This window comes from Rhipicephalus microplus, chromosome 5, assembly GCF_043290135.1.
Source record: "Rhipicephalus microplus isolate Deutch F79 chromosome 5, USDA_Rmic, whole genome shotgun sequence".
Taxonomy (NCBI): domain Eukaryota; kingdom Metazoa; phylum Arthropoda; class Arachnida; order Ixodida; family Ixodidae; genus Rhipicephalus; species Rhipicephalus microplus.
Window position 1 is genome coordinate 30,568,036 of NC_134704.1, and position 10,884 is coordinate 30,578,919.

At 47.7% G+C, this 10,884-nt stretch overlaps 1 protein-coding gene across 2 annotated transcripts; it reads left to right on the forward strand.

Moving 5' to 3' along the window:
* Window positions 1-190: 190 nt before the first annotated feature.
* On the forward strand, window positions 191-6,586 carry mRpL2 (mitochondrial ribosomal protein L2). 2 transcript variants are annotated; one of them, XM_037424718.2, is made up of 5 exons: window positions 191-309; window positions 731-1,020; window positions 1,843-2,091; window positions 4,783-4,919; window positions 6,298-6,586. In XM_037424718.2, exons 2-5 carry the CDS (start codon window positions 759-761, stop codon window positions 6,556-6,558), a joined length of 909 nt encoding a protein of 302 aa, XP_037280615.2. In that variant the 5' UTR covers window positions 191-309; window positions 731-758; the 3' UTR covers window positions 6,559-6,586. The 2 variants fall into 2 exon arrangements, with proteins under 2 accessions (XP_037280615.2, XP_075751239.1); XM_075895124.1 differs by having other exon boundaries at window positions 255-364.
* The last annotated feature ends 4,298 nt before the right edge of the window (window positions 6,587-10,884 follow it).

The window sequence follows — 10,884 nt, forward strand, 5'->3', positions numbered from 1 at the left end:
ATGAACGCAAAACACCAGTGTCTCTTACGTAGGGTTAATTTAAATTACGTTTACGCCTTTTTAAAACATTTTACGTTATTTTGGTTGCATATTGGCTCTAAAAACGTAAAAACTTATTTGAAGACTTAGGTGGCGCTACCACTTTAGTTTCGACCACCGTGGTTTCGACGACGGCCGCTTTCTGTGTGACCGCTGATAATCCGGCAGGCAAGGGAAATCTAGGAGACTATAGCCATACGAACGATACGAAAGCCAGCCGAAGCCTGCTGGAGACTCGTGAGTGTTCGGCTGGCCACAAATGACTTGAGGGTAAATTCATTTTGTGAAACTTAAGATTTTCAAAAGCTCCCTGGGATAAATCCATGTGCGTCTCTGCAATCTCTACAACCTAGTCTCATTAATCGCATGCGTCTTAGTATGCTAGTGATATGTATTGCTCCTTGCGCACACTGGTTTAGGTCATAAGTGTCCTCCTTAGAAGCCCTTCTACCGGCGTATTTTACAACTGTTCCGTGTAGTAAAGCTGCCTGATGGCCGCAACAGCCCCTTAATTGGGCTTATCTCGCTGAAAGACGGTGATCGATGTCTGTTCTAATGATAGATTATATATCGCATTTGGCATGCTGTGCTGAAAATGGTGTCGCGTTTTTCATCGAGCTGAACGGTCGCATCGTGCTCACATGTCAGTTTCAGCTCTTTTTCTCTTGCTGTGCTTCTATTGCTGTTGCAGACAGGGCTGGTGAGCCCACCGACGAGCCATGGCGCTGAACTTGTTAGCAAACGTAGCGCGCACGGCGACTTCGCTGCTTGCGGCTCAGTTCGACACGCAACTATTGAGCGTACGGCTCAAGTCGATGCGGGCGTCGCGTCGGATCCGTGGCTATCCGCGACCGCTCATGGAGACAGTGCAGAGACCAGAGCCAATGAAATATGGCTGGCTGCCGATATTGCCCGAAGACGGTGTCTACACGACGAAGAAGCTGCCGATCCGGAAACTTGGAGGCCGAGATCCAGAAACAGGTGAGCGAAAGCTGCATTTACGTGCCAAGTTCAAGGGCGTGTGCAGAACTTTTCGCAGAGAGGTGCGCCTGCCGCGAGGATTCCGTGAAATGGCTGGCAAGATTAGTGTGTAACGTGGAAAGTTAGCTGACCATTCTGAAGTCCGGCGCGAAAATCAAACTGTGTAGCTTACTGCTACTGCGTGTAAAACAACAACAAAGAGAAAGGTCGCGGGATCCATTCCCAGCTGCAATTTCGATGGACGCGAAAATTCTCCAGGCCTGTTGACTTAGATTTTGGGGCCCGTTAAAGAAACCCAGGCGGACGAAATTTCCAGAGCCTTTTCACTATGGCGTCTCTCATAATTCAAATATTTATTATTATTATTCAATAAAACTGTCTGAAATTGTTAGCAGCCGGACAACGTGAAGAAAATGCATGCAAACAAGACCTTTGTGGTTTTAGTACATAAAACCGCAGAAACTAACAAAAATGAAAGTTTGATGACAATTTTGAAAAAGTGTTGTAGAAACACCTACTGCCTTCATTTTTGTAAAAGAGGCCCCCTAATCATGTACTTCCATGCAGTAAAACACTCGGCTACTTTGTGTGAAACATCATGGAGGCTTAAGCTGTAAGGAATCAAATTCTCTTCATTCGTTCAATGTCGCTTATTGTTACACTTAGTCTACTTTCTGCTGTGTACGACTACAGCCTTACCCTTGATGGGTTTAAGAAGGAAACGGAACAGCTCAGTGTAATAAAGTTAGCGTATAAGTACAAACATTGACTGCAGAACAAAATGAGTGACCCGAGTGTGCGATGTGTTCTTGCTGTTCCCAGGTCAAGTGGTGGTGAGGACCATCGGCGGAGGTATGAAACGCTGGTTTCGTTGGATCGATCACAAGCGACAACCTAAAGAAGATGGGAGCAAGCTGGAGGAGCGAGTGTACCAGGTGCGCTACGATCCACTGCGCACAGCGCGCCTTGCCTTGGTGGCCTCCGGTGACCACAAGCGGTGGCTGACGGCAACCGAGGGCATCAAGCCTGGTGATATTATCACCACATCAGGCGAGATTCCACGTATCCCAGGTACATCTTTCAGGCTATACTCTATACTCAATTGCAACTTAAGGAAACATGGCAGCACGCCTGCCCTTCACCTGTAAAAGACAGTCGTGCTTGCTCGTTTCCACTCTAACATTTAATATTTTTCTAGATTAATGTAAATACTACACATATCAAGAGTGTACATGTTCATCGTTGTTACCTAGAACATTACGGTTGGCTGCATGGTGCTGTCCATATTCCTAAAGAAATTCACTGGCGCTTTCAAGTTTGCACCCCAAACCAGTGTGGAGTGTCATGTTTACAGAAGTATGAATCCCAACATGAAAACAGAGCGACTGTTTATTTAACTAGCCGCAGCATCGGGGAATCATTCTGACGCTACACTCATCTGGGCAACGGAGCAATAATAATATTCCGGGCTTGGTAGCCTAGTTTGGTAGCCACTGCCAGTGACATATGCCTCGGATGATGCTGCGGTGGTGCTGTGGCCTATTGGAATGCAGTGCGGTATGCAGCTGTGTCATGTTGTGCTAAATGTTAACGAAGGGGAGGCTTAGCAAAATTACACACAGCCTGTGTCAATACACTAGCGATACAAACACGTGTCTGTATGGAAAAGTATTATCTAAGGTGGTAGAAGTGCTTGACGTCACGAAAGTGAGTAAGCGCAGTTAGATGAAGCACTTATGCAAATAGGAAGGACAATTATGGTTGTGTGCAGAGTTGCCTTTCTTTTCTTAGGCCATAAGTCTGTATAGTATCTGATTTCACCGCTACTTCCTTTTGCACTCCATGAGAGACTTGAGGTTTGCTCCACTGGAGTTACCGTAAAAACCGGAATATAGGTCGAATTTTTTTTCAAAGAGACGCGATGAAAAGTCGACCCCCGTCTTATATACCGGTCATTGGCAGAAAACTTATGGAAGTCTTGCAACAATGGGTTGACAAAAGTCGGTAGGCTCCATTGCCATCGTGAGCATCAGCAACAGCATCGTTGGGCGGCCGCGACGCCCATTTTGCGTTTTGTTTGTCCCGATTGCGAAGCAAGGGTGGCTGCGGTGGTTTTGCGCTGTTTCATTATCCCCATCTGAGGCTATCTCCTTCAATATGAGTGGCAGCCGACGTCAGTTCACGATGTGCTTCAAGAAAAAAGTCATCGAATATGCGGAAGCCCACGGCAACCTGGCGGCACAACGAGAATTCGGCCCGACGGAGAAGAGCATCCGATACTGGAGGAGCCAGAAACAGCGCATCATAAGTTGCAGCAACCAGAAGAAAACGTCGTTTCGTGGACGGACTGCAGTTCACCCCGAACTGGAAACGGCACTCGTCGAGTTCGTACGGGAGCTGCGCGCAAGGTCGCTACCCGTGACAACGGAGTGCATCCGCGTGAAAGCGCTCGAGATTGCGCGCGACTCGGGGCTCACGAGGGCGCAATTCAAGGGCTCGCCATCGTGGGTGCGCCGATTCATGAAGCGGAAGGGCCTTGTTCTGCGGCGGCGTACTTCAGTGTGCCAAAAACTACCCGCAGAGTTCGAGCACAAGCTTGTGGAGTATCAGCGCTTCGTCATCGAGCTTCGTCGACAGCGTTGCTACATGATGGGCCACATGGGCAACGCTGACGAAACTCCGGTCTGGTTCGATATGCCATCGAACACGACTGTGACCGAGAAAGCAGCGAAGCAAGTGAAGCTATTGACAACGGGCAACGAGCATTCGCGGTTTACCGTGATGCTCGCGTGTACAGCAGACGGAAAGAAGCTGCCTCCTTATATTATTTTTAAAAGGAAAACGCTACCGAAGGAGGACTTCCCTCGGGATGTGATCGTGAGGGCAAGCGAGAAGGGGTTCATGAACGAATCCCTCATGCTTGAATGGATCCGGCTCGTGTGGAACCGGCGACCCGGTGCCCTTTTTCAACGACCGAGCATGCTGGTGCTCGACTCTTATCGCGGTCACCTCACGGCCGATGTGAAGCGATCGCTGTCCGATGGCAAGACGGATCTTGTTGTCATCCCCGGGGGACTGACATCTATACTCCAGCCACTGGACGTTGTGCTGAACAAGCCGTTTAAAGGTCGCGTGCGCGAGCTCTACAGTGAGTGGATGCTGGGAGACAATCCCAAGACCCCCGCTGGCCGCCTACGGCGTCCACCGCTCGCAACCGTTTGTGGCTGGGTGTCGTCAGCCTGGAAATCCCTCCCGGAAGAGATGGTTCGCAAATCCTTCCGCAAATGCTGCATCAGCAACGCGTTAGACGGCACAGAGGACGATGCACTCTGGGACATCGCTAGTGAAAAACAAACATCATCCGACTCGAGTTCGGATGAGTCCGAGTAACTTCGTGACCTCCTAGCATTGAACAGTGTCTAAATAAAAATGAATGTTACCACAGTGCAGCTAGTTGCGTTGCGTTTTTATCAAGGTAAGGGTGTGCCGCGATACTTTGCGATTTTTTTAAATTTCTTTTTTTACGATTCGAAGTTTTGGGGGGTCGTCCTATATTGCGGTCCGACCTATAGTCCGGTTTTTACGGTATATTATTGCCTGGTTGTGGTGAAAGGTGGCCGATAAAGTATGGGTAGAAATGAGTAACAGTAATTCTTGTGGATTATGCCTACGAAGTGACCCATTTGACCATCTTTAGAAAGAAATAGTATTACTAGTCATGACACGTCTTATGACAATAGTCATGTCTTGTCGTTTACCCAGTGCAACCGAAGGATGGCGATGCGCACCCATTGGGTGCTCTTCCGGTTTCTACTCTGGTGCATCACATAGAGAGATACCCCGGTGAAGGAGGCGTGTTGTGCCGTGCTGCCGGCACATCTGCTCAGATCCTTCGTAGGGTAAGTCTTCAACGTATTCAATTTCATGGCTTTCATTTGCTGATTTCTCCAAGTAAATGCATCTCATCTGCGTCTGTTGCCTAGCAACATAGTCGTGTTTGCATCTGAGGCATTTCGCTTTTTTCTCATCTTTATATAAATCTCTCTTGACAAATTTTTTGTAGAGAAAGGAGGCAAACTAGGCAATAATTAGCAGTCGTGCAAATTGAGGCCTGATTCACATAGTTCTCAATCGCCTTTTCACAGTATGGGAGTCAATTAGGTGAGCACGTCCTTACTGTTTCTTCGGAATGCAGGCGGAATGCAGTCAACTTTAGCTGATACTCTTAATGTTCAGTGATTGACAATGTTTTTCAAATAAAATCATTGTACCTCACACAAGACTGTTAGAGACTGTGTATTACAGAATTTGACAACTACAAGGAAAAGCAAGCATTAAAGAGGCACTGTGTTCTTGTATGGGCGTGATGATAACAAATAAAAGAACTGCTTGCTGTCATGGAGAGCGCAACTCTTACGAATCACTGCTTGCACTAATTCCAAGGAATCAGAAACCAACAACAAGAAAGTGCTTTTAACATTACACTGGAGAAAAGGGGCCATGAAACAGTTTGGTTAATTGTTTACAAACCTATTGAGCTTGTAGCATAGGTCCTCTAGATCACTAAGAAACTAATTTAAGGGTTAATTAATATGTAAAATGTGCAATTTACTACAATGCTTATTTTGGGTCATTACGCACGTAACCAGTCTATTTTCTTAGGTTAATAACATCAGAAAATACAAGTGGCCATAGAGGCCATGTATTGGTTTTGTTGCCGCTGGTAGTGCATGAGTGTCAGCAGGATTTTTATTGCAGAAGGGGGGGGGGGCGTGCTAACTCTTGTTGCATTTGGTGCCTGGCTTGGGGAGCTGGTGCTCATGTGGCTTACGAGCGTTGACCAAGTACCTCCTTTATACCACCCTACCACGTGGTGGTGCAGAGACCAACCAGGCATAGATGGAGTGTGGCAGTCATAATGTTGCATGCCAGTGGAAGAGTATGGAAGATACCGCTTAATTAACCTGAATCGTTTGGTAAGGAAGTTGAGAAAAAAGACGTCTTGTGAGGAGGGTTAATAACCCACAACGTAAGGAAGTTGAGAAAAAAGACGTCTTGTGAGGAGGGTTAATAACCCACAACTTTCGAAAAGGTGCTTATCTTATGTTGTGTATAAATTACTATAATTGTAGCCTAACGACTTTCCTGATTTGGAAGAAACTGTTTCAAGTACCCTGTAAGCCCTTGCATCTAATGTAAAAAATTAGATATTTTCTTAGCTGCTGTTCACTATGCTACTCTATCATTTATTTGTCTGTATCCCATTTATTGATGCAGCTGGAAGACCGGGTAATCATTCAACTGCCATCAAAGTTGCAGGTGTCACTAAGCGAACGATGCATGGCTGTGGTTGGCCAGGCGTCTAACGTTAGTCGCCGTGAGACCTTCTATCCCATCGGCAGCCCCAACAGGCTACGTCGCTTGGGTCGTCGATCCCGCTCGGGCTTCTGGCATCGTAAAGACGGTTATTGCGGCCGCAAAATTCGTCCTGCACCACCCGTCAAAGTTTACCCATTGCAGCGATCCACCATACAATAAAGTGCTTGCCATTTATGCGCAGCGAAAAGTTGTCTAAGTAGCATGGCTCTTGGACTGCCACACGAAACTGCTTCAGATCGGTCAGTGGAGCTAGCGCTGGAAAAGCAGAAATAAACGCTGCCGAAATCAGCAGGAGAGGAATGATTTTAAAAACGTCGCTGTTGGCCAGAGCCACGGTGTCAGAAAATCATAGTTCATTGTGCAGGCTACAATGCACCTCACTATAGACAAAGCAAATGTCTTGAAATTCATCTTGGCGGTGCTAGCGATGTTGAGTCAGCATACAACGGATAGTAAGCCACTGCCTCTATTGGCAGTATATTTTGGGGGGTCACACATGTTTACTTCACGGAGGGGATTAGGCGGCATTTGGGGAGCCTAGCTTTGTTGAAAGGCTGCAACGTTGAGTTGTGAAAGTGAGGGCATAGCTGTGTGGAAGTACACGATTTCTTATAAGTGTGAAAAATGCTGCCGGGCGCTTGGTGCCCGGCAAGCTGTCTCGATATTGCCCAAACATTGAAAACCACAACTCAAAGAGCATTTGCTCCATTCGCCATGCCACTAAATTCACCGAATTAATCATGAATGTCATGTATTGCATATCGTTTTCTAGTGGTATAGTTTGCGTAAAGCAGACGAGGCGCTGAAACATCGGTCATATCAGTGGGAGGAGATTCGCCTGCTCATTGCACGGTGCATGGTTGCTCACCTGTCTGAGATTTAAGGGGAAACTGACAAGAAAACCCCTAGACCTCGAGGATGTTGTTCCTAGTTGGAGCACAACATCCTCGAGGTCTAGGCTCTGAGATTATCAGACTCTAATAGCCGTAGTCTTAAGATGGGGAACATCCGCGCCCTGCGAGGTCGGGGACATCCTACACGCCAAATGTATAAATAAATGTTATTTCTCTCTCTCTTCGACGGCCCACTCGTTACGTTATTCACATTGTGCAATGACTGGTTGTTGTTTCGCTGTTTTAAAACACTTTATAAGTCGTATTAATGCGATTTCTTTCCCGACATAAAGCCTGTCTAAGGTAAGTTTGCCAACAAGTCACAAGCACCACCGTAGCTCAGGGGTGGAATACTGGGCTGGCACCCAGTGGACTCAGGTTTCGAGCCCCACTGTGTCTTTGATGCTAGGTTTTTTTTTTTTCTAATTTCGCACGATGCGGAAACAAACACCAACGGCGGAGGCATAACAGTTTTTCTGTAAAAAAAGGGTGGGGGGGGAAGGTAACGATCCTTTACCTTCCATATTATGATAAAATAAGGTATACGTATAACTTTCGGGGTGGGAGTGTAATTAGATGTTCTCAAGCGCTGCAATTTTATCTGTACAGTGTTTATGGAGCATAGGCATTTTTGTAATTATTATTAGATTGTGCCATGCACAGCACCTTCACCTGTACTGCATCATGTATGGTGCATGTGTGTCTTGGTTTTACTTTCGAGCGGAGCTGTTTGATTAAACCGTTGCTTATCCCAGCATGTGTGTTCCTAAAATTTGCTCCTGTTGTGTACGCATACTTCAAGGCTGGGTTCGTCATTCTTTCAAAGGACACCATGAAACTTGTAGAACACATACATGCAACCACAGTACAATATTCATGAAGTGAATACTGATGATGGAGCGAAGCGAGGTCCTAAGGTCAATGACATTTGCTTTGAAGTCACCAACTAGTGCAAAAGACAGATTGCTGCATGGACGGAGTACAGTCTGTTTAAAACCTGTTTGCGTGTTACAGATGCTCTTACATCTCTGGATTCGGGTGTTAGTGTGATATACGTAACACTTGTGTTTCGGTCCGACGGAAAGAAAGTATGACAACGACATCAACAGACATAGTGACAGCCTAAGGAGCTTCACTCTTAAAAAGAAGCTATGCTGCACATTTTTGGAAGAGAAAAGCACTCATTCAACGCAGCCACGTTCCGCGGTGGCACAGTACTCTCATGCTGACTCGATAGACACATGTTTGATCCCGGCTGCAGTACTCTCATTTTGACGGACGCTAAATGGTGTGCGCATGTTCAAAGGCCTGACCACACGCACCCATTGCAGGCTGTTCGCCCTCTCTGTAGTTGTGCCCCCTCTTCGAAGAGAGCACGGCACCCCGTCAAAATGCAACGTGCCAACACGCTGCAACGCGTACGTGTGATAAGTCCTAAGAATCCTGGGGGGTCGAAACATCTGGAGCAGCGCTTGTCTCATGTCTTGTGGCCGCGATACGCCAAACACTAGAAGTTATTAATGCACTGTACATGACAAAATGATGCCCCCCCCCCACCACATTGCCCTGTTACATTGCAGTGGGTGTTATAGCAACGTGCAGGTTCTTAGTTAATGGGTGTCCGAGCCGTCGCCCCAGACTCCCACGAAAAGACGAGGCCGTTTGTACGCCACACTTTATACACACGAAAAACGAACACACATAACATGGACAGGCTATTTAAAGAATCCTTCACTGTCTCTGTGAACTATCAAAGTCCTAAACTAACCGTCCCTCCTTTTTAACATGGACACAAGACATGAGGTCGGTCTCACCGAGGTTCGTTGCTACGTCTTGAGCTGGCTCGCGTTGTCCGCACGGTCAACCAGGCGACTAGTTGATGGGTAGGCTCCGCCCCCGCAGCCACGTCGCGGCTGGACACATCTGCTGGAGCTCGTGCCCGTAGCCCGACAGCTCCGCGTTGCTCGCACGGTAGACGAGGCGGCAACTTAAAGGGTATACGCACCACCACCGACCACGTACAGGCCGGACACCTCCGCTGGAACTCGTGCCCGTAGCCCGACAGCTCCGCGTTGCTCGCACGGTAGACCAGGTGGACCAGTTGGCGCGGTAGACCAGGCACTACCACCGGCCGCGTCCCGGCCGGACACCTCTGCTGGAACTCGTGCCCGTAGCCCGACAGCTCCGCGTGTCCTCAAGCACAGGATGCCTTGAAGCCGCAGCACGTCAGCGACGCACGGCCGTGGCAGGTAGAACGTGGCAGGTAGGCCGGGCTCGACTGTTACTAGGCTCGGGTCCGGAACCCAACGGCCGAGTCGAGAGCCCCGTCTTCCTCGTTCCTTCTCGTACCTTCGCCGCCACGCTACTCAGCGCTCGTGCTACCTTCGTCGTTGTCTGCTTCAAGCGCGCACTTTGTATGGCGCGCACTTTGTATGGCGCGCACTTTGAATGGCGCGCACTTTGAAGCTTCGCGCACGACACATATCACAAAAGCCCCCCCTTAAATGAGTTTTTTCCCTTTTTTTTTTTAAAAAAAAAAAAAAAAAAACTGCTGACACGTGCGCGGTCTGTAAACCCCTTCACTGTATATGTCCTCTGTATAGTTCACATGTCGAGGTCCAATATTTACTAAACACACAAGAACACCGTTAAATACACTGACATACTTTGAGTGTCCAACACCCAATATCACAGTGCATGAAGCCCGAACTCTTGGCTCACAATCTACTCATGAAGTCCGCACCGGTATTCTCCGACCCTTTTATATGCTGAATGCTAAATGAGTATTCTTGCAATGCCAGGCTCCACCTCAGGACCCTACTGTTCAATAGTGTAAACTGGTATAGGTGAATCTGCCTCCTCTTCTTCCATCACTACGAATGACGCTGTTTGTGTAAACCTCTCCGGTTCGCGATCCTCGTAACGCTTTAACATGTTGATGTGGAACAACTTGGTGTCACGTCCCAAGTCCAACCAGTAGTCATGACTGCCCTTTTTCCCTGTGACCTTAAAAGGTCCTTTCCATTGCATGAGTAATTTATTTTCTGTAGTAGGGAGTAGAATAAGGGCCCGGTCGCCTACTTCAAGCTGACGTTTCGTGCTTCGCTGATCATAGTATTGCTTCTGTGATTTTCTTGCTCGTGTCAAGTTCTCATGAGCCAACTGCAGTGTTTTTTCAAGACGATCTCGCAGATCCAATACATATCCGTAAGTTGTCTTCGCCTCGTCGCCGATGTGTTCTCCAATCCATAATTCTTTTAACAAACTAAGTGGTCCTCTGACGTCACGCCCGTAAATAAGTTCGAAGGGAGAAAATCCCGTGCTGGTCTGAGGCACTTCACGATAGGCAAAAAGGAGTGGGGCAAGCAACCGATCCCAGGATCTTGGTTCCTCCTGGCAGAGCTTCCGCAACATCTGTTTTAACGTACCGTTAAATCGTTCCACCAACCCGTTACACATAGGATGGTAAGGTGTAGAACTGAGGTGCTTAATGGCCAGTAACTCGTTGACTTCTTTCATCAGTTCGGAAGTAAAACAAGATGCTTGATCACATAGAATTTCACGCGGGAATCCTACGCGTGAGAACATCTCC

Bases quoted from the DNA above. Each gene is read 5' to 3' on its own strand.
- mRpL2 (XM_037424718.2), top strand. From the start codon at position 759: ATGGCGCTGAACTTGTTAGCAAACGTAGCGCGCACGGCGACTTCGCTG. The intron at 1,021-1,842 runs GTGAGCGAAAGC...TGCTGTTCCCAG, and splicing joins AGGCCGAGATCCAGAAACAG to GTCAAGTGGTGGTGAGGACC. The intron at 2,092-4,782 runs GTACATCTTTCA...TCGTTTACCCAG, and splicing joins CGAGATTCCACGTATCCCAG to TGCAACCGAAGGATGGCGAT.